We start from the raw sequence: 22,650 nt of genomic DNA, 5'->3' as shown, positions 1-22,650 counted from the left end.
CTGAGCTGCTGCTGGATTACATAAAGGTCATTGCCACCATTTGATGGGACTCCCGAGTTTCCAATCCCCAGTTCAGTGGTGTTTTGCCCCTACCAGCCCTGAGCACAAACTGGGCCTGGTTTGTGTTCCTGAGACCCTGTGGTGTCAAGAGTGTGCTGCATCAACCTGAAATGCCATTTTTGGGGTCTGACACGAGGGTTCTTTTAACATGAAACAAGTGAAAGTTTTTTTCTCTGAGGCCTCTGAGTGCTGAGACAGAGGGGGAAGAGCCTGGGAGCTGCTGCTGGCAGGAGTGAAACTCCAGTGAGCTTCCAGTGAACTCTCGGACCTTCAACTGAGGGATGGGACTTTCCAAACTGATTCAGAGCTGCTGTTCCACCCCACAGCCCTCACTTGGGCACCTTGCAGGCAAGGCCAGCTGCTCTGAGCTGCCTGGCTCAGCTCTCCATCCTGCCTACACTTGTTTCCCTTTCCTACCCACTCATTCTTTCTTTCTCCTCCTGGCTCCCTCCCCTCTGGACTTCGGGAGAGGGATCTGGGACTTGCAGATCTCCTGGATCTCCTTCCTGGTGCTGCTGCTTCAGGAGCCCTTCCCTGGGCCGAGAGGGACATCTAGTGGGACTGGAGCTCAGGGACCTGGGTTTTTTTCTGTATTTCTTGCATTATTTATTTATTTATTTGTAATCCTTACGAGAAGGACCAGTTCTTGTTGGAGCAGGGACTGAGCTGCACTGGGGGCAAGGGGGACCTTTGGTTGGTGGGATGTTTCTCTCTTTCCTGGGATGTTTGAGGGGAAGTTGCCTGTTCTCCTGTGAGGCTGGGGAGCAGCAGGATCTGTGCAGGGGAGCAGTCAGGTCAGCCTCTCCCTCAGAGCATTCCTTGTTGCCCTTTTCCATGAGCACAAAGAGCTGTGGAAAGGGAGGATAGCCAGGTTATACCTTTGTGACTGGACAGAGCGAAATGCTGTGGGAGCCTGAGCCCTTCCTTGCAGGTGTAGGACTGAGGATGGTGTGGGACAACAGGTTCTTCCCCTGCACAGTCAAAATATTGTGATGACCAGAACAAACACAGTGGGTTTATTCTGCTTCTGCATCAGGTGGTCTGACACAAGGCTTGGAATTGTCCCCTCAAGTTGTGCTGAAAGGCTGCAGGGCTGAGCCAGCCCATCAGAGCCCCCCATGTGCTCAGTGCCAGCCTGGAAAGGGGTTGTGGTGAGTGACACCGCTCTTGCCAAAGCAAAACTTGTCCGAACACACCTCTCTTCCAGATTTGGTTGCACAGGATTCATGCTTGTCTGGAAAAGAATCTCCTGCACCCCTTGCTTGCCTCAGCAATCCTTCTGGATGTGGCAGGATCCCCAAACCACGTGTGGGCACAACAGAGAGTGAGTAGACACTGGACCTCGTGCTCAGCAGGTGATGGAACATCCCACTGCCCTTCCCCTGGGCGCAGGTGCCAGGGGCTCTTTACTCCTTTTGCACCCTGTTATCCCAGGCCACTGCTGGGGATCATCGTTTCTCCCCAGACTGTTTCTTCACCACAGTGGAGCTGCTGTGCAGCAGGGGTGCAGAATTCAAGTGTTTCACGTGGAGCAGCTCCACTCCCTCTTAGCACTGGGGGTCTGTGCTGCTGGTTTCTGTCTCAGGAACATTTGCACAGAAGATGAGGAAGAACCACACAGGCACAGTACTAGAAAATATCCCAGTTTATTAGAGCATCTCACTTCAGAGAGTTTTACAAAACAATGTATTTACAGGTGAGGAAGGGACTAACTCAGCTGGAGTGTGCTCAGCTGGGGCCAGGAACAGGAGAGAGGAAGGAAATCAGCACATTCACAAGTCACATTTTTCTTTACAAAAGTGGGATGGGTCTAAGGCTGGTGTGGGCACAGCTGACCCGCGTTGTCCTTGCAGGGAGCACTCCAGGAAGGATTCAGTGCAGCCCTTGTGCCCTCCACCACAACTTCAGGCACCTGGAGCTCAGCCCAGAGTGGAGTTAAGGCACAGTGTGGTGATGCCGATGGCCCAGGGGTCTCCATCTGTGCAAGCAGCTCTTCCCATGGCTTCCCTCGGGGGGAGTGATGGTTCTTTCAGGCCTCCAGCCCCAGACTCAGCCAGGCCAGAAGCTGAGCTGGACAGTGGAGGAGGAGACCGCAGCATGGGACAAGAAGGGGACCCTCCAAAAACCATGGTTAGACCTCCCTTCCCCAGCCCCCATGACTGAACACCACGGTGCAGACGGCCATTTGAAAACAAATGCAGGACTTAGAATATATTCTGAAAGCATGTTTTTGAACCTGTTCAATAAAGTTTGCCTCTAAACAAAATGTTTGTCTCTTTTTTTTTAAAAAAAAATTAATTATTTTTTTATTTCTTAAGTTTATTATTCTACGTAATCTTGAATGATGGATCATTCTGGTTGTTCATGGGAGCTGCACTAGCTTACCCACCGAGGGAAAAACTTCTCCAAACGTGGATTTCTAAGTTGGGAAGACTAAGGACTGAACCAAAGCATCAGCTCTGGCTGCACAGGGAGTCCCAGGCACTCGCAGCGAGGTAGAGGGAAGTTCACAGTAGAGGCTGTGCATAGCTGGCAGTGCCAGCACTGTCCAAGAGGTGTCCAGGCAGGAATCCATCCATCCCTCCCTAGAGGCCTGTGTGCTGCTGGATCCAGTCTCGCAGGCTGGTGAGCCGGCTGTACACTCCAGGCTTGTTCCTCTGGGCACAGCCATCCCCCCAGCTCACCACTCCGGCCAGGAACATCCGACTGCTGGGCTCCACACTGACCAGGGGGCCCCCCGAGTCTCCCTGCACACAAACAAACACACAGCAGCATCAGCACCAACCCCCTGCAGCCTCCTCATGCAAAGTGTTAAGAGGCAAAACTGAGCGAAAAAATAATCAGTCAGTAACGCCACATCTCAAAAGCAATTCTAAGTCAGCACAATTTCTTTGGCCGTTCCCCGAAACAAATATTTTGGTCTGGCAATAAGAGTCACGGGGCCAGAACACAGCTATAAAATCAAGCAGCCTGTCTTGCTAACTAGGAATAACAAACAGCAAAAAGCTGGATGGGGTTGTATCTCCTGCCTTGTCAGAGGGTTCTGAGTGTAAGTCCTGCAATTTTTGAGACTAAGCCCTGTGTCAACACAACTTGCTGCTGGTACCCATTCCAATCTGTTGTCTGAATCCAGGAGGATTCACATAGATTTGTTGCAGGTTAGAAGTGTAAATGTAAGTGCAAATGGCCTGCCTCCCTCACAAACAAACAGCAAAGAGCACTAACTCCAGGTGCTGCCCTACCTGGCAGGCGTCGACACCCCCAGTCAGGATCCCCACACACATCATCCGTGGCGTCAGCTGGTCCGTCAGGAGCTGGTTACACACAGTCTGGTTGATGAGCCTGATCTCTGCCTTCTGCAGGATGGAGGCTCCAGTGCCTGTGAGGGCAAGCAAAATACTCATTTTGAAGCAGCTCCCACTTTTTTCCCCTCCACAAACACAAAAATCACAGAATCACAGAATGGTCTGGAAGGGATTTAAAGCTCATCTTGTTCCACCCCCTGCCAGGGGCAGGGACTCCTTCCACTATCCCCATCCAACCTGGCAGGGATGGGGCAGGCACAGCTTCTCTGGGAAAACCACACAAAACACATCAGCGCAGCCCCGAATCCCCACACCAGCGCTCACCTCCTTCAGCGGTGGCTCCCCAGCCGGTCACCCACAGGTCCTTGCCCACGGGGAAGTTGTGGGTGGCATCGGGCAGGCAGATGGGCTGGACGACGGCCGAGAAGGTGGCGGGGCTCTGCAGCTCCAGCACGGCGATGTCGTAGTCGTAGGTGTAGTCGTTGAAGAAGGGGTGGGAGATGATGCGCTTGATCTTCCGCGTCTGCACCTTGGGGCCGCTGAGGTCGCCTTGGTCGGTCAGGCCCAGGTAGGCCGTCCACAGGCTGGGGTCTGAGTACCTGCACAGGGCACGAGGCACAGGGTGAGGCCCCATCTCGCTACCTTAAACAGGTTTCCTCGAGAAATGCCTCTCAAAATCGGTGTTTTCCTACTGAAACGCCCGAAAAGGGACGGACCAGGCTCTCCTGTACCTGATGCCCTGCAGGGGCAGGAAGCAGTGAGCTGCTGACACCAGCCAGCTCTCCGAGACCAGCGAGGCCCCACAGATGTGGCCCTGGCCCTTGACGTGCAGGCTGACCTGCCACGGCCACTCTCCCACGTCCGAGTTCTGCCCGCCGACGATCCGTGACTTCCTGACGTACGAGCGGGTCCCGCAGTCTGGGGTGGGGAAGGAAAGGGGTGCTTGGTTACTCCTGCTCCCATTCCACACCTCCCCTCTGTTCCTTGGGGATATCTGACAGACAGCACAAGTTACCCATGTCAGGGAGGGGCTGATGCTAAATTAGCTATAACATTTACTTCCTAAGTACATGAATGTGTAGATAAAGCCCTGTATTGCCCATCTTGAACAACACTCCCCAAGCTGATACAGAACACATCTTGCTATTTCCAGATCAAGCCACCACACAGGGGCTCTCTCTGCCACACTGGGGTGTTTCTCTTAAGAGGCCCAGCCTAGAATCCCGTGTTCCCCCCATTCCCAGGGCACTCACTGCAGTTGTCCTCATCGGAGTTGTCCTCGCAGTCCTGCTCCCCATCGCACTCAGGGTTCTGTTTGCTGATGCAGTGCCCGCTGCGGCACTTGTAGGTGTAGTCCTTGCAGGGCACTGTTGCCTGACCTGCTGCAGGTAGGACAGAGAGATGGAGTCAGCTCCAGTTCTGGGGAGGTCACACCACCCAGGAGCCTACCACCTCTTCCCCCCATCCCCAGGACATGCCAACCCCATGAGAAAACACACACCAGGATGCCAAACCACCGAGAAATCCAGAGGTTGCATCCAAGGGAGGTGCTCCCCCAGTCCACCCTCACCTGTGCTGCAGCTGCCCTCGTCACTGCCGTCCCCACAGTCGTCCTTCCCGTCACACTTCTGGGTGTTGGGGACACACTTCCCGTTGTCACACTTGAAGCTGTCGGCTGCACAGCCTGGGGACAGAGAGCAGCTCCTGAGGGCAGGGCAGGGATCCTGCAGCACCTCAACACACGGCTGTGCCCACTGCCTTCCCCAGGTAAAGCTCCAGCATCCTGTGTCTCCAGTCTCTTCTTCTCCAAACTCCACACCACCCCCCAGTCACTCAGCCCTTTCTTTCCCCAAACCCCACGTTTCGTAAACCTCTGCACATCCTTCTTTCCTCTGAGCTCTCACTCGGGGCTCAAGGATCAGATGAGCCCTTGCTAAGCCCCATGCCTGGCTGTTATTTTGGGTTTCTTGCCCACTCACTTCCAGCACAGCATTTGCTTCCCTCCATCCCACATAACCCGGTCGCCACCACGCCAGCCCTCAGCGAGTCACTCACTGCACTGCAGCTCATCACTGTTGTCACCACAGTCGTTCACGTTGTCACAGACCCAGAACTTGGGCTTGCACCAACCATTCTGGCACCTGAACTGCTGTTCAGTGCAGGCTGGAAAAGGGCAGAGAGAATGAAAGAGTCACTATGGCTGGAAAAGACCTCCAAGACCATCGAGTCCAGCCTGTGACCGATCCCCACCTTGTCACCCAGACCAGAGCACTGAGTGCCACATGTCTTAAACACCTCCAGGGATGGGGACTCCACCACCTCCCTGGGCAGTCCCTTCCAATGCCAGAAATCAGGGGAGAGACCTGCAAAGGCACCTGTGGAGTCACCAGCGACCCATCCACCATGGTGGCTCTCCCAGTGGGTGTGCAGACACTTGGGAACCCACCAAACAGCTCGAGACCATGCACGTGCACATACGTGTGGGCTACAGCACAGCATTTCCACTTTTCTGGAGAACAGAACCATTTGGAACTGTCCTGTCTCAGGCAGCAGAGGTTGAAGCTGACATCACTGCAGGACAGCCTCGGGCAACAACTGAAGCAAAGCACTTGCTACAAGCAGTAGGAAAGTACCTTAGAAACCCTTCCTCAGAAAACTGCCCCCTCCCCTGGGAACCAGATCCCAATCTAGGGGATTTCATCTTCTCCAATGAACTGCAGACCCTGAACAGTAACACCAACTACAGGACAGCTCTGCTAACCCAGGAGGAAAACTTTTTGCACAGAGAAACAACTCCACGTATAGCGCAGCTTTTCCAGATGTGCTCTGCAAAGTCCCTTCAACCACCCAGCTCAGCCAAACCCACAACCAGGAGGATTACACAGAAAAAACACATTCCCAGCTGAGTGGAACTGGAAATGGAGAGAGATGCCACGGGGAGAGGGCTGGATTAGTAGGAATTCGCAGCTCCTAGGCTGGGAAAGGATCCCAAACAGATCCCACAGCGAGTGCCTCTCACTGCAGCCTGGAGAAAGGCGGCAGTGCTGGTTTCAGGCAGCATCCAGGCACACTGCCCAGAACAGACACCTCCAGAACAGCCACCCCAGGGCATCAGGACCCTTCCCACGCCATGCCAAAGGGAAAGCAAGGGTGGACTCACTGCAGGATCTCTCGTCGCTGCCATCCACGCAGTCCAGCCACCCGTCACAGCGCATGCTGCGGTCGATGCAGCGCCCCGTGTTGCAGGTGAACTTGCCAGGGCAGGCTGGGAGGGGTAAAACCACACGTGAGCCCCCCAGGTGTCCCCCTCTATATCCCTTCCCCAAAGCACACCACAGTGCTCCCTGGGCCTGCCTCCAGCAGAACACAGCAGGCACACAGGGAGGTCTGCAGTAAAATAAAAGCTGCTGTGCCCCTGGAAAAGGCCAGGGAGGCACGGAGGAGGAGCAGCTCTGGATCTCAGGGAAACCAGTCTCTCCCCCAGCCCCAGGGTCCCAACTCACGGTCGCTGGAGTCGTAGGACAGGTACTCTGCAGAGAAGCCCGTGTCCGTGTAGGACTGGTCTGAGTGGAACCGGACCTGGATTCTGTTGGTGGTGCTGGCCACCACAAACTGAGGGCGCTCCCCACAGTACCTGCAGGGCAAAGGGGAGTCAAGGGCCAGAGCAAACTTCCTTCCATCCCTGCCCTCCCATCGGCACAGAGCTGAGGGGGCAGGACAGCAGGGAGCAGGTCTGATCCCAGCACAGACTGCCAGGCCTCAGGGTCCAAACTCTGCTGGCACTCACAGTAGCTTTGAGACAGTTGCTAACACCAGCTTGTGACCTTAAGAATGACTGTGAACAGGTTCTTCCACGTCCCTGCCTGCCCCAGTGATGTGTCTGATCTCAGATATGCTGGATTTGTGCAGGACCCCATCCCACCATGGGCAGGTGTGATCATGTACACAAGCAGCACAGAGGGAACTCAGGACTGCAGAGGCAAGTGCTGACTTAGAAGCCTCTCTCTGAGGCAGGGTCAGCTTCCTTGCCCAAAACATTGCAAAACAAGAGTAATCATATCCCTGTGAGGTACCAAGTTGTCTGGCCCAGGTTCTATCAGGCTGTGTAACAGGAGGTGGCCAGTACATCAGGAAAAGCATCCCAGAACACAACGGAACTGCCCTGAGAACAGAGATTTGCTCATTCAAGCAAACCCCCCCCAGATGTTTCTGCCTTCCCTCACATGAGCCACGTGTCACGACAGAATGTGGGGGGATTCAGCTGCAGCACACAACAAACCCAGGGTCTCATCCCCAAGCTTGGGGTTCCCCCTCTCACCACGGGGCAAATCCCAGCACCCTTCCTGCCTCCTCCCATCCTAAAGAGCACCAGCACACTTGTTCCCACAGCAGGTTTAAGGAAAGCACAAGGTTCTGTGTTAGTAAACAAAGCCCCTCCACGGGGTCAGAGGGCACTCAACACCCACCTGGTGCTGTTGATCTGCACGTAGTCCTTGGTGCAGGAGCTGACGGGGATCCCGGGCTCCAGCACAAAGAACATGTTGAAACGCACCTTCACATTCTTCGCAGAGGGAACCTGCAAAAGGGAGCAGAGCCAGTGGGGATGTTGTTTTCTGGAGCAAGGAAAAGGGAAGAAGCTTCATGGGAAGAGGATAGAATATAACTGAAAACGGGGAGAAGTCAGTTTTCCACAAGGAAAAGAAACACCTTCATAAAAGTCACTATGAGCCACCCCGGTCCCAGGATCTCTGATGGAACAGGCACACAGAGGGAGTGGAAGCCAGACCTCTGGTCAGCAGTCAGTGACTGGCCTGCCTCAAAGCCCCCACTCTCATGCTTTTTGTGTGAAGCTGCAGTCTTTTGGGGGGGCTACTAGAAGTGTTGTGGGGTTCAGGCCCCTCACTGCCTCTTCAGCCTTTGCCCCCAGGCTCCAAACACCTCCCTCAGCCACGCCAGACTCGGAGGATCTGGGCAGCAGCTGCTGTGACTTCCCCTGGACTGCATGACCAGTCATTTGACAGCCTCATGAAGGCACAGAGAGGGCCCATCTCACCTCGATGTTCCACACACAGTCTGTGTCTGGGGGGTAGTGTGCCGGGTAATAGGGAGTGGTGAAGGTGCCGCTCTCTCCCTTCAGGGTCCCACCACAGGCTGAGGAAAAATAGAAGATGAAAAAAGGTTAGAGATTCAGAGATGTGGTTTGCCCAAGCCCCAGCTGGCTGTCACTCAAGACAGGAAGGGAGGCAGAGGGAACAGTGTCTAACAAGGTTAAGTAACACTCAGAAGACACCAGCTCTGCTCCAGGGCTTGAGAGAACCCAGGGGATCAATTAGGTGCTTCCTTCACACATCAATCTGCATGTTTAATTCAACATAACACCTATTTTGGCCTCCTCAGGGGCCATCATTACAGCAGCCAAGAGCACTGTGGGCAAGGCCAAGATGTGACCTGTTTCCAGGTGCTGCAGCCCTGGAAAGATCCCTGACAAACTGACCACAGCCACACCCACCTCCCTGTTCAGCTGCCCCCGGCAGGGAGAGGTGGGGGAAACAGGCCAAGGGCTCTGCTCACCTTTCATCTTTGGGAGCTGGAAGAACTCGGCCTTAAAGCCAGGGAATCGCCCCTCCTTGTTGGTAACCAGTGTGATGAGCATGACGTTCTGGGAGGACAGGAAGGTCAGGTTGTAGGATGGGGCGTAATTCCCACAAAGCCTAGGAGGCGAAGGACAGAATCCATGAGGCACAGCTGCACAGGTCAGCTCTGAGCAGGGACAGCAGCTCAGGTCCCAGCAGGACTCTCAGTGCTGTACAGGAACATCCCGGGGACACCGACCTGACCAAAGCATGGGGCTCCACGGGGCTCAGGGAGTCATAGACCTTGATGTAGTCACTGTCATCTCTGCAGGGCTCCAGCTCCAGGGTCTTGAAGGTGAGGCTGATCCTGGAGCCGGCATCTGCCCTCAGTGCCCAGTAGCAGAGGGCGTTGTTGGGGTAGGGGCTGTTGGGGAAGCCGGGCGTGGTGAAACTGGTGACCTGCCTGTCCTTGGCGTGGAGGGAGAACACGCAGCTGTCTGCCCAGAGAGCAGGGAACAGTTAGCAAGGTGTCCTGGTTCCAGCCAGGCTACACTTCATTTCTGATCAGCAGCTGTTACAGTGCTGCGTTTTGGATTGGGAATGAGAACAGTGGCTCCAGCTGGGCTTAAAGCCAGGACACAAGGCAAACGAGGAGGTTCTGCTGCAGAGATTGATTCCTCCTCTGCCTGCAGGCTGTCCCTGGGCAGGTGCCTCTGCAGGGAACATGCTTGCTGGCTGACGGTTGTGCCACGCTCTGTCTGACCCCACACCAGCTCCAAGGAGCACACTGGGGTCTGCCTTCCACGCAGAGCACCCCTCTCCAGACCCTCCCCCATCCTGCAAGGGAAATCACCACCCTGAAGAGGCCACTGAGATTGAAGAACTGTACTTACTGTCTCGGGCCGAGTGAGCTATGCTGGGGTCCACAGCTGCAGGAGAAAACAGAGCTGGTGTCATCCTTTGGGCAATGCAAAATTCCTCAGCACAAGGCTGAGGTCGTCCCCAGGACCTGCACTGATATGGCCTTGCTTGTGGGGTCTCTCCCTGCAGGCTGGCCAGGGCAGGCTGCTCCTGCCCAGGCTCTGGGGAGCTGAGGGACCCAGCTTTTCCTCAGCAGACAGAGGATTCATCCCTGTCCCTCTCTGCTCAGCTCAGAGAACACAGCGCAGCTCTGTGCAGCCTCCCCCGGTCCGTACATCCCACGAAGCCACGCTGTGAAACCCAGGCCCTTCCACCCACAGTGAGGGCTGTGTGAGGGGCCCCAGAGGAGGGCTGTGGCCAGCACCTCCCCTCTGCAGTGACATGTCCCCCCCAGTCCCAGGTGGGGGCCCAGCCAACACTCACGGAACGCGATGACCGACTCCACCTTCAGCAGGGGGTTCCGCAGGCGGGGGTTCCACCTCTGCACCAGGCTCTGCTTGTCGGCCATCGCCCTGTCCAGGCTCTGCTCCCGGTACTTGGGGACAAGGAATTCGGACCAGTAGTAGGCAATGACGCTGCCTTCACTGTGGGAAGGGCAGTTGTTGGGTTGAGGGCAAGGACACACATGGGAAGGCTCAAAGTACCACTAGAAGAAGGGGCCAGGCTACTTGATGAGACATTTTTGGATTCTAGCCATAAAGAAGGGAGAGTCTCAAGGGTAAGTTAAGCAAAATGTGGCCAGTAAAGGCCCCTGCCACCCCAGGGAGTTCCTCTCAAAGCTGCCAGCTACCACCCACTGCAGTTCACTTCACCACACCTTGATTTTCCCAGGACATCTGGCAGAAAGCAATACACGCTTTTGGGTTGTTTTTCACTGCCCATCCTTCCCTGTGTCACTCACAGTGACTACTGGGGTGCCTCCACCCACAGCACCCCAGAAATGAGGGTAAATGTCTGTGGATATCCCAGCATTGCCCTCCTCCACTCTCAGGCCTGGCTCAGGCAGCACCAAACACTCACCTGAAGGCAGTGATCACTGTCTCTTTGTGGTAAGGGCCAATATCTGCATGGTTCTTGTATATCTCCTCCACCTGAAAGGGTTAAAGAGGGGGCTTCAGCACATCTAGAGGTGAGGAAGGGGGAAAGGGTACAGAAAGACAGAGCTTCAAGCCCACTGAGGAAAATCAGGGCACATACCCGGCATCCCTGGCTGCAGGAACCCACAGAGCCAAAGAGAGGAAGAAGGAGAGCTGAGAGTCCCAGAAGAGCCCAGACCTGCCCAGCACAGCCTTCTCTGACTCAGCTCTCCCCGCTCTTCCTGGGAGAAGCACAAATCCCTAACTCTGAGAGGAGAGGCAAGACCAGCCACAGCTTCAGCAGGGAGGGAAGACACCCTCCTGCCTCAGCTCCCAGCCCTGATTCATCCACCGACCCTGGGATGTGCCCTGGCAGCTCCTATGGAGCTGGGATGCCAAGACCCAGCTCCAAGGCATGTCCCTGCTCCCAACCAGCGTGTCACAGGGAGCGAGGAGAGCTGAGAGGAGCCAGGAAGCTCCAAAGAATCTCACACGAAATGTCCCCGTGGGCACAGGGAAAGAGGAAAATTCCTGCTTGCAGGAGGAGGGGATGCAAAGAAGCCTCTTACCGTGCTCTTCACCTTCTGGGCCAACATGCTGAACTCTGGAGACCTGGAGTCCTCGTAGGCATCCAGGAACTCCCAGTTCAGAACCCGCAAGTGGCCATTGAAAACCTTCCGGACGGGCGCGTTCCTGTCTGGAAGGGCAGAGTTCAGGGTCAGGAAGGGCAGTGAGGGCTGGGATTATGGCACAGGAGGTCCCCAGTGACAGCAATCGGGGCAGAGGGGTGGAATTGGTGTCCTCCCACCTCCTGGAGCCTTCCCAGAGCTAGGGAGGGCACCTGTGATCAACACCAGGTAACAAAGCTTTTCCACGTGGATGGACACGTTCCCGGGGTATCACCCTCGATGCCACCACCCTCCTGATGTCACACTCACATTTGAAGTGCCAGATCAGGAGGCCAGTGGCGAGGGAGACGAGCAGGAAAACCACGACCAGGACGGTGACGACCACGCGCCGCTTCGGGCCACGCTTCTCCATCTTCTTGGAGTTCATGGCAGGGAGGAACTCCACCCCTTCGTCCAGGTGGTTCATGTCCTGGCAGAGGGAAGAAGGCAGGATGGTGGGATCGCTGTTCCCAAAGCCTGGTTTGGAACCACAGAGCAGCCTGGAGCAGGTTTGTGGACAGGGAACGCAGCAACTCCCCAGCACTGAGGGCACGGGCAAACCTCGGCGTCGCAGCTCCACAGCCACCCCACAGCAGCCTGAAGGCTTCCCCTCTGCTTCTCTGCACACACCTAATTCCCTTCTGGGCCTAACACAAGGTCACGAGCTCAAGGGGCACGTCCACACACCCTCCCGTGACCATGGCAGGTCACAAAGCCCGCAGTCTCTGAGATGTGCCTGCCAGCAGATGAAACGGCAGAGAAAAATTCACCCCTTTGCTGGTGGCAGGTGTGTCACTGCAGCTTGTGGGGCACAGCACACTATAAATAGCATTTCTCTAAAAGAAGAAATCAAGCCACTTCCTCCCTTTACATTTTCACAGTGCTCTGTGACGTCTCTTGGGCCTGTGTTTCTGTTTGGAACCTCCCATCCAGCAGAAACACCCAGGAAAGGAAAAAAACCAAAACAACTAAGATGAACTTACAAGGCATTCCCACAGGCCACAGGCTGCCAGACTCTCAGGACAAGATGTGGAAGAGCAGATCCCAAAAGAAGGAGGAATGACACCCACAGCACACAGCTCTTGCTTCCACCCACCCCACGCTGGGCTGGGTGAAGAAGAGGAAGGCCTGAGTGGCATCAGCTGACCTGGGGTTTCACTTTCTCCAGCCTTTGGTTCCCTCCCTCCATCCTTGCCCTGCTCATGTACCTGCATCTCCAGCCCAGGTGGAGTCAGAAGAGCTGCAGATTCAGGTGTTTCCAGAGGATGCCACACAGCATCCCTTCCACAGGCTGATGCCCAGAGGCCTGGATCCACACCCACTCTGGCACCTCCTGTCCTCCCAGAGCTGGCAAACCCTCGAGGGCAGAGCTGACCACGTCTTCTGCTTTCATTCTGTGCCTCTCTCAGGTAGGAAGGGCCCAAACCATGGGGATCCCTCACCTTTCTGCTCCCTACCCTCCCATTTTCCCCTGACAGGCACCCAGCAGCTCCCTGGGCTCTGATGACAGCAGGAAGGACACAGAGTGCTGACTCGCCTGAATCCACAACAATCACACCCCCCCCTGTGCCCCAAGGGTTGTCCCACAGACACGACCCCAGCTCAGACACTGCCTGTTCTCATCAGCCATTAAAGTAGCCATTACAGTAGGTTTGTGTCAGCCCCTTGCAAACCCAAGCAACCTCACTGCACTTCCCTTAAGTGCTTCACCATCCCATCTTTCCTAAGCCTCACCGGGCAGGAAAGCCCAGCTCCCACTTGCACCATTCCCCCACTCCTTCTGCCCTTCTCTTCACCCAACCCCTGTCCTCTCCTCCCACCTTCCACACCCCACCACAGCCCCTCCTCCCTCTGGTATTTGCCCGGGGCCCTTCTAAACGGAAACTTAAATTATTCTGAGTTTTTGTCAAGGACTACAAGTTTAATCCTCTGCAAACACCAGAAGGCCACCACGACCAGAGCAACAAACCAGTTTTCACACCACCTGCTCTCAAAATCCTCTGAGTTTTTCATTTGGGAACACAGGGAAGGAACTTTCATTCATTTGTGGGATTTACTGCCTAAAGCTGGGCTGGAAGAACTGTTTCCATCCCCCAAATAAACAGACCTAGCAGGGCCACAGAGGACAATCCCATCGGGAATGCTCTGAATGTTGTCTGGCCTCTGTGATCATACAGGAAAACCTTGACAACATAACCAGAGGAAACTTTAAAACAGACAAGATGCCAAACAAAGCTTAAATACAGACAGCCATCCTAAAGAAACTCTTCAGACAAAGTCAAGACTACCTGGGGTTTGACACATTGTCTTCCAAACAGCCATCCGGCTCCCCTCAGGCTTCAACCATGCAATAAACCCCTCCCAGCCAGGTAAAGAGAAGGAACTGGCCACAAATCTTGCAAGCACCTCCCCTCTCCCACTCTGGGGCTGCTCCCAGTGCTGAGCCCTCCCAGGCCTTGCAAGACATTGCTGCTGGTAGCAGAAAGCAAAGTATTTAATTCCCCATTAACATCTGCAGGAGCCTGTGGCAAGAAAACCACCTCAGGGGCTTAAATGATGGATCAGTTCACAAAACAGCAACTTCCCCGGACTTCCTGGGGGCAGTGAGGAAGAACTACAAAGAAAACAACCCTATTTTCCAATAGAAAACCCTTCTGCTGAGGGGAGCCTCTGCAGAATTCCCAAACTTGAGTTTCACCAAACTGCCAGAAATATCAGGGCTCAGTGGCAAGCAGGAGCTGCTGCTGTACAAGGCCAGGCTGCTGTGCCTTTGCAGAGAAAAAACTCTTTGAGGCAGAAACTCATCAGTGTGATTAAATTAGAAGGCAAACAGAGGTTCCCTCTGCCTCCAGCACGACCAAACACACACAAAACACATGCACAGCTCCGGTGGCTGAGGCATGACCAAGGAATTAGGCTGTTTTGTATTCCAGCTCTCCCTCTCTGCCATCCCAAAGCTTACTGAGGCCATTATGTTCCCCAGCCAACGCTGACACTCATGTGAAGCTGCTTGGAGGAGCTCTCACCCACAGCCTGGATAAGCCAAAGCTATTCCTGCAAACTCTCTCCCCACTACCCCGAGGATCTGAAGCATCCCCCAAGCACTCCTGGAATGCTGAATCAGGCCCTGCAGGAAGGTCTCAGACAGGTCCCGTGTCCCAACCTCTGAGTAAGAGGCTGAATCCTCCCTGCCCACACTCAGCACGAAAAACACCCGTTTGACCTTAGGACTAGACTTGTCTGAGCCCAAAGCCAGCAGCTCAGCCTCTGCCCTGCTCAACCCCTGTGCTCCACATCCCCTTCACTGCCACCACTCCTGCTTTGGGGAAAAAATTCCTGGTCACCATCCTCTGAGCTGACTGGAGACCAGATGGAGCCACAGGCAAAACAGGCTCAAAAATCATAGTTAAACCAAGAAAATAACAATGTTCATCTCCTTTAATTAATTGTTGCTGCACATTTCCCTCACCTGTTCTACCAGAGAGGATCTGAACATGTCCTGCTCTCACCTTGTCCATGGTTCCTCCAGAAACCGTCTCTAGCCCGACGTGACTCAAGGTCTGACTCTCTCGCCCTTCTCGAGGAAACTGCTCCAATAAACATTATTAACAGAAAACCTCCCTTGATATTCTCTCTGTCTTAGTCACTGGAGCAGTTACTTCCTCCTGCTCCTCCTCGCTCAGCCCTCACTGGCACTGCCACGGCAGGGATGGAGGCTTCTGCTCACAGTGGCAGGAAAGCCACATGCCAATCCAGTGAAAGGGTCAGGCAGACACTGCCCCAGCCCTTCCACGCCTCAGTGTCCCCTGGAATACTGACTTCATAAAGGAAAGCTGGAAAAGGAGCACTCACAGATTTATGGAGCTCTCAGAGGGCTCCTGCACACATTCCTCCATGCAGAGTCCCAGCTCAGTCCTGTGAAAAGCAGCCCTCCCACTCCTCCTCTGTAAGCCACACAGTGTATTTTTAACTGTGCTCCGCCAGACTGGACAAACCAGATGCAGAAGTGACTAATTCTGCCAGCAGGAAATTCGGCAGGCACACAGGGATGGTGGGAACTGCCACACAGTCAGTTCTAGACTGGAGAGCTTCCCAGAAAGTGGAGAGATCCTCCTGCAAAGGGGGGATCATGTGACATTCCACGGAGCGAGAAGATTCCTGGGATGTGTACAAAGCAGGGGTCCATCTGGAATGAGCATCCCCCACAGAGGCTGGTTTGGCATGTCCTGGGCACCCAAACCCTCACCGCTCCCCTCTCCTCCGAAACAGCTGCTCCATCTCTCCCTCAGTGTCTGCATCTGCTCACAGGACCCCGACCCACAGAAGGACTGGGCTCCTGGACATTGATTTCATCCATCCCTTATCACCACCAGATAATTCATTTGTACAGAACCAGATTATGAGATTCAGCTCCTTCCCTTGCCCTTTCCCAGCTCCAGACTCGGCTGCTCTGCCACAGGACTGCTCAGGGCCAAAGCTGCACAGAGCACAGGAAGCAGGGGCAGGTGTGCAACCAAAGCAAGTCTCACAGCAAAAAAACCCACTGATTGATGCCAAGAAAAGAAACCCACAAAATGCCAGGTTGGAGGTGGCCTGGGGAGGTCTGAGATGAAGCAGAGTCACCAGACTCTGTTAGGCTCTTGAGGGTAATTCCACCCTGCAGATCCTAGCCCATGTGTCCAAGAGGCAATTCCCACCTCCCTCTTTCCAGCCACACCCACCTCAGGTGGTGTTTAAAAAAAACACTAAAATACCACATAAGAAACGAGAGGAATGAAACCTGTCGACTGATCAAGCAGCTCAGGAGCTCAGAGCTTGGGACAGCCCAGCTTTGAGATCAGCTTGTGTGGCAAAAAGAGCCAAGGCAGATTTGCAGAACCTGAGGTTTCCTGGATCGCACTGAAAGCCAAAGCATGAGGGGAACCAGCCTATTTCCCACAAGAAATAGTGAAACAAACCTAAAAGCTGCTCACACACGGTGCTTACAGCAGCAACTCACTTCACCCAAGGAGCTCAAGTACAGCTACACCACTCGAGTCAACTCCTGAACCAATTCTTGCTGCAAGAAAGATCTGGTAAGAATTATCTCTTCACTCCTCCTCTTACTGTTGATAAAGAAATCCATGGAGGCAGCACATGAGAGCCAAGCTTCCCCGAGGTGTATTCGTGCAGTGCTGCCCCACCACGGGCAGTAACGCACTGAAGAAACTTTGCCAACATGGTATTTTCCATCTCCAGTTCTGTATTAAGGGCCATGGAGCTATAAAATGATGACATCAGAATAAACAGGGAATATGGGGCAAGAACCCAAGGCCAGAGTCCTCCAGACTGTGTATCTTCCCAGCAGAGAGGGCAGGTGCAATAGTGAAAGATACGTCACACACACCTGCTTCACAAACCAGTTTTGAGCTCAACCTTCCACAGCATTCGACTGTCTTGTGACCACCCTGAGTCACACGAGAAACCAAATTCCTCTGGGTTTATTACAGAAGAAACTCAAGTTAATGTTTGCAGAGACAGCACGGGCTTGGCTTGAGCCCCGCTCCAGGTTATCATCCAGCTGGGTCCTGCATGTCAGCAGCTCAGAAAGAGCCACCACACTTAGGTGTGTCTGTGGTAGCAAAGAACTTTACACTTGAGTCTTAGCAATCCTTGGGAAGAAGTGGGTAATAAAGCTACATTACAGCCCTGATCCGTTTAGCTATGAGCCATGAAATTCCTCCTTACAACACACTGATGTCCCAAGAGCAGAAAGGAACACGCCACAGATGCGAACAGCTTATTCAAATCCCTCTTATGTCTTTCCTGGTACAGACAGCACTGTCTGGAAAACAAAACTGCCTCCAGCAGCTGAACTAAAGCAGCTGCAGCCCAGACCTGGAGCAAACACTCCTCTTGACATTTTACTCACGCTCCTCACCTGCCCCTACAGTTCTGAGGTGGATGTGGCCCTCGAGTTTTTAATGTTTGGAGCCAAGAGCGAGGAAAACACCAGCACCTCTGACAGGGAACAGCCTCTGCCTGGCAAACCCATCCCCGTAGGCTGCTCCCTCTCCGCCCCAGCCCATGGCCCAGATTATCACAGGGTGTTATTTGCCTGCCTATTCTGTGGCCTTTGGATGGAAAAGGCACATTCAACCCTGGGCAAGGGGGAGAACCTTTGCTCCAGTGCCTTCCCCACAGCCAGGCCCTCAGAACACTCTCGCTGCTCCCTCCAGCGTTTTACAAAGTGATCTTTTGTTTGCTGAGCAAAGGTCTGACAAACTCTCAATCGGCCTCAGCCCTTTTCTCATCGTGTCTTCCTTATCCCTGTTTGCCTTTGGCACCAACAGCAGCCAAACTGGCCTGAGCAGCAGCTCACCCACCAGCCACTGCCCCAGAGAGACACTCTGCACCTTCCCAAGAAGAGGAGCAGCTTCTCCTCAGCCCAAGAACTGTCACAGCTCCTTCCCCAATGCAGGAGGAGAGAGACATGGCAAGAACACTCACATTTCTTCCACTGTAATGTTTATAGGGGGCCAAGTCCAACAACAGTCAGCCCACAGGGACAAATTCCTCAGGCTGTGTCCTGCCAGGAGGGCAGATACCATCTTCAGGGAAGTCCTCCTGGATCAGACCAGCAGCCCCTCTTGCACTGATGCAGGCAGGGAACTGATCCAGAACCAGGGAGGGGGCTTGCTCGACCCCTCAGCCCTGCACAAAGACACACCAGAGCACAAACCCACCCCCTGCCAGGAGAATAAGGCGGGCAGGGAAGATCATGTCACACAGCAGTGTCACCCCGACCCAGCTGGGAGCAAGGAGCTCCAGCTGAACCGTATCAGCGAGAGCATCTCCTTCCCACTCCTGGCAGTGCCCACGGCCCTGGCACATGATGGACAGCGGAGCTGGAGGCAAAGGGAAACGTCTCTTGCTGTAAGGCAGCTTTGTGATCAGTGCTGGAACGGCAGCTCCTTTGCCAGATAGCAACCACTAAACCAGGGCTTGGAGACACCCAAAGCCTGCAGGTGAGCGGGGAAGCGCTGCTGTCCTGCTTTAACCTAAAACCCGGCTTGAAACAGCTCTGTGGCACACAGCAGGCTCTGGAGGTGCAACCTACAGGAAGACCTACAGAAAAAAGCCAAGACTGTGTGGTTTAAGCTCGCTCAGGTCTCCAAGCACGCCGATAAGGCAGCGGTTTCATTAGCAAAGCCCCACAGCCCTCGGTTAAAATCAGCCCTTCCGATACCAGAACAGGTTCAGTTGGATCTGTTGCTAAACAACCCGGCCCCCACGCTCGGCAAAACAGTTCTCCTGCGCCCAGTTTACCTTTAGTCCCAACCCCAGAGCCCAGTTTAAGCCGAAATCAAAACCCTGGGAGCCACAGCAGCGCCGACACCGAGGAGATCCAACACCAACACCACCACCACCACCATCACCACCACAGCCGGGCGGCGGTTTCCACTTTCCCGAAGCCTGGTTTTGTTTTTTTTTTTTTTTTCCTTTCGCCGCCCCGCTGAGCTCGGCACCGTCCCCTCAAAACAGGTTCTCTTGTGACAACGGGCCGGGAGGCCGGGACAGCTCGGGAAAGGATGGAGGGGCTGCGGGGAGACCTCAGCCCGCTGTGCCCTCAGCTGCGGCCGGGGGCTTTACCTCATGGCAGCCCCGCCATGCCCTCACCTGAGGCTGGGCGATGTCCCTCACGGCAGCCCCGCCGTGCCCTCACCTATAGCTGGGTGTTGTCCCTCACGGCAGCCCCGCTGTCCCTCACGGCAACCCCGCTGTCCCTCACGGCAGCCCCGCCATGCCCTCACCTGCAGCTGGGCGCTGTCCCTCACCTGCAGCTGGGCGCTGTCCCTCATGGCAGCCCCGCTGTACCTCATGGCGGCCCCTTCGGCCGGGCCCCGCTCCATGGCCAGGGCGGCTCGGCGCGGCTCAGGCCGCCATGGCGCGCTGGCTCCGGCCTGGGCACCGTGCCCGGCCCCTCCTTCCCTGCCCGGCCAGGTGTGGGAACGCCCCGCGGGCCCTGCGAGGCTCCCCCTGCACGGGGAGCGGCGTCCGCGGGTGCCCCAAGAGCTGTGCCCCAAAGTCTCCGCGTCACCCGAGGGCCCCCCTTTGCCTTAGGAAATGAAATGAAATGAAACCAAACCAACCTTTTACAGCCAGGAGCGGGAGGGCTGGGCTTGGCACCCGCAGCTCCTTGGGAGCAGCTTTGTGTTACCCGTGGTCTCATCCCTGCTGGGGTGACGGCACGGTCAACCCCCCCCGGCGAAAGGAGGGTTTTACTTTGCTGTTCCCAAAAACTTCCATGGAGAAAAGTTCTTCCCTTTTCCATCTTTCCTGCGACAGTCCAAACCAACATGTGGTATGCCCATCCAAAGAATAAACTGGCCATCCCGCTGCCGACCCAAAGCTCTTCACACCAACATACATACAGCCCCGAAAATGTGGTTGTTGTTTTTTTGTTTGTTTGTTTGTGGGGTTTTTTTGTGGTGTTGTTTTTGTTTTTTGTTTTCCCACATCTGAACACTTTCCCAGAACTCCGGTTCTGGTGTAACAGGAGCTGCCCGCCGATCACACCCCGCAGGGATTCAGTCCCTTGCTGGGTCACTTTTGTTCTAAAACGTCTCCCGCAGAGCCCAAATTTTGCAGCCCTTTTTGCGGGTGTTTTTTCCGGGGAACAAAAGAGATGGTGTGAGTTCTGCGGTCCCGCTGTTGTGAAGAACACAACGTAACTTCTGGCCTCTTGTAGAAATACACCCCCCACCGCCTTCCCAGCCAGAATCCCACCCACGGCACAGCAGGAAACATCCCTGGATTTCAGGTATTCCCCTTCAAAAAGGTGCTGCGTTAGTCAGCCGGGTGATGTCAGAGCATTCAGCCCTGGTGCTGGTGCCCAGCCCTGCCCGGCACTGTTTCCACAGCCACTCCCTGCCTGCCTGACTCGATACCCCCCTGGGTACAAAGGAGCTGGGCCCGGCTGAACCACTGCCCTTGGATTCAACTCGGTGTATGGCCTGATCCCCACCCGCGCTCCGGGACGTGGCTGATGAGGGAGAGAGGCAGATTCACTCTGGTGTCTCCTGCAAAGATCCACAACTCCCGGCTTTCTACAGAGCTGTGAAAACTCGGCGTGTTCTGTCGTTCACTGGCATTTTACAAACTAATTCACGAGCCCAACTGGCCCTTTGACTAAGGGGACGCGATCGCCGTGTGGAAAGACAGCCAACAATACACATGCTAAATATAACTTGTTATGTAGCTGGGAGGCTGCCGGTTTAGAGCCCTAAATGCCAGGATTCCCGTTTCTCTGCTGCGGAAGCACAGGGATTTCCTTCTGTGATTTACAGGGATTTCCTTCAGGCTGTGCTGCAGCAGTTGCAGAGTCACCGTGTTTAGCAGCAGGTCCCCTCCTTCTGGGCACTGCACAGCCCTAAATCACCAAACAACGATTCCCAGCCTGTCCGCCACGTGCTTTTGTGGTGACACTTCCCTGTGTCCTCCAGTGTGACCGAAGGATGCTGAGCCCAGCCAAGGCACTTTGAAAATGGAACAAAGCATAAAGTTCAAGGCACTTACCCACATGCGATGGCAGCAGTCAGCGACAGAGTCTCTGTTCGTTCCCACTGGGACCAGTTTGTCCAAGAAAAGCCGTCGTGTCCCCCTCCTCGCGTTGTCTCAGTTTGGCCACAACAGCATCCCGAGAGCAGAGCCGGGGTTTAACACGCTGAGTTTGGGGAGGAAGGAGAGCCCTGAAATCTGAGAACCAAGTCCGGCTTGGTCAGAACCGCATGCGAGTTGCGAGAGCTAAAGCGCTCTGAGCTCCAACCCCAGGAGAATCCCAGGGGACACAGGGATCAGCTGCAGGAGCAGCAAACTCTCGCTGGACAGGCAGGATCCTTCCGCATCAGCTCCCAGCCCTGGGAATGCCATCCACGTGAGAGAAGGGAAGAGCGTGGCTGCTTACATAAGAAATGAAGGCCGGCTGCCTGCGGGAGAAAAGCTGCTGGTGGAGACAGTTCCCAGGAATTCTAGCGAAGAAGCACCATCCATCCACAGCAGGTTCAGTCGGTGCCAAAAGCTTTTCCCTTCCGCGGTGTGGCTCAGGGATCCTGCTCTCGGTGTGACTCCCAATTCAAATTTCACCGGCAGTGCCCTCCCACCCGGATTCCTGCCACACAACCCCGAAACCGCCCCATCTCAAACGCTCAATCCGGTCCGGCAACTTCCCCGGCGTTACAAAAGATTGGGAGAGAGATAAAACACACAGGGTGTCCTGTTACTTTGCATTCCAAAGAGTAAATAAAAGGCTGATTCAGTGGGAGGAGGGGAGAACGTCACCCAGCAGCGCTGGTGGTTTCCAGCTGAACCGGCAGCCCCCGAGAGCACCGGGGAGCGCTGGGCTCTGGTGATGGGCACAGGGGCAGCAATTCCTGCTCCGGGGCCCCGGGCCAGTCATCTCGGGCTGATTCAGCCTCTCCATCTGCAGTGCAAGGGGGATAATTACTGCCTGTGGAGAATGGGAACTGTAAAAGTGCAATGAGTTGCCCTCAACTGGCTGCTTGGCAGAGCAGGGGTGGTGCTTCCCTTCCGAAAGCTGTTCAGGGATTACCGTGTCATTTGGACGGGAACTTCTCCTTTGATCTCGAATGCTTCTCGAGAGCTCGGGAGTGAATCCTGCTCACAAAACGTGGGTCAGAAGTAGCTTTGCCTTCCTGAGATCACGAAAGCTGGGCAGAGCCAAGGGCAGTAGTTATCTGCTGTATCCAGGGGATGACAGGGCCATGAGAGCAGGCAAAGGATGTGACTGTGCAACCAACACCCTCAGCCCTCCAACACACCCCAGACAGCTCCGAGACTCGCTTTCCAAATCCAGGGGGATCATTTCCCGTGCCCCCGCTGCTGGTGCCAGCCACTGACAGGCACAGGACTCCAAAGGGAATCCAAAGGAAACACTCCGAGGATGGACACTTGCCCCCGGACCTCTGGAGAGAGCGAGCTCTCTTTCTTCCGAGGCTCGGGAAAGCAGAGGACCCCTTTTGTGAGCCCTGAATCAGCAGTGTTTGCC

General features: G+C 55.0%; 1 protein-coding gene across 6 annotated transcripts; it reads right to left on the bottom strand.

The window, feature by feature from the left end:
• Window positions 1-2,349: 2,349 nt before the first annotated feature.
• On the bottom strand, window positions 2,350-21,715 carry ST14 (suppression of tumorigenicity 14). Of its 6 annotated transcripts, none has more exons than XM_027907356.1 (19): window positions 21,162-21,715; window positions 11,874-12,033; window positions 11,505-11,632; window positions 10,880-10,950; window positions 10,283-10,443; window positions 9,832-9,867; window positions 9,198-9,435; window positions 8,937-9,076; window positions 8,419-8,516; window positions 7,832-7,941; window positions 6,869-6,999; window positions 6,526-6,630; window positions 5,421-5,528; window positions 4,936-5,049; window positions 4,619-4,747; window positions 4,097-4,283; window positions 3,690-3,964; window positions 3,303-3,439; window positions 2,350-2,807 (listed from the first exon to the last, which is right to left on the bottom strand). In XM_027907356.1, the coding sequence occupies exons 1-19, from the start codon at window positions 21,165-21,167 to the stop codon at window positions 2,646-2,648; spliced, it is 2,496 nt and encodes an 831-aa protein (XP_027763157.1). In that variant the 5' UTR covers window positions 21,168-21,715; the 3' UTR covers window positions 2,350-2,645. The 6 variants fall into 6 exon arrangements, with proteins under 6 accessions (XP_027763157.1, XP_027763155.1, XP_027763156.1 ...); XM_027907354.1 differs by lacking the exon at window positions 21,162-21,715 and adding an exon at window positions 19,421-19,521; XM_027907355.1 differs by lacking the exon at window positions 21,162-21,715 and adding an exon at window positions 19,421-19,521 and having other exon boundaries at window positions 4,619-4,744.
• Between the last annotated feature and the right edge of the window lie 935 nt (window positions 21,716-22,650).

The sequence above is a fragment of the Empidonax traillii genome, unplaced genomic scaffold, assembly GCF_003031625.1.
Source record: "Empidonax traillii isolate 1590-97213 ecotype Southwest subspecies unplaced genomic scaffold, ASM303162v1 scaffold1444:size425056, whole genome shotgun sequence".
Classification (NCBI taxonomy): domain Eukaryota; kingdom Metazoa; phylum Chordata; class Aves; order Passeriformes; family Tyrannidae; genus Empidonax; species Empidonax traillii.
Note: the sequence above shows the minus strand (reverse complement) of the source record. Positions and strands in the feature narration are given on the sequence as shown.

Bases quoted from the DNA above. Each gene is read 5' to 3' on its own strand.
- ST14 (XM_027907354.1), bottom strand. From the start codon at position 19,495: ATGGAGCGGGGCCCGGCCGAAGGGGCCGCCATGAGGTACAGCGGGGCT. The intron at 12,034-19,420 runs GTGAGGGACAGC...TCCCTCTGCCAG, and splicing joins GGGACAGCGCCCAGCTGCAG to GACATGAACCACCTGGACGA. The intron at 3,440-3,689 runs GTGAGCGCTGGT...TTGCCCTCACAG, and splicing joins GGGAGCCACCGCTGAAGGAG to GCACTGGAGCCTCCATCCTG.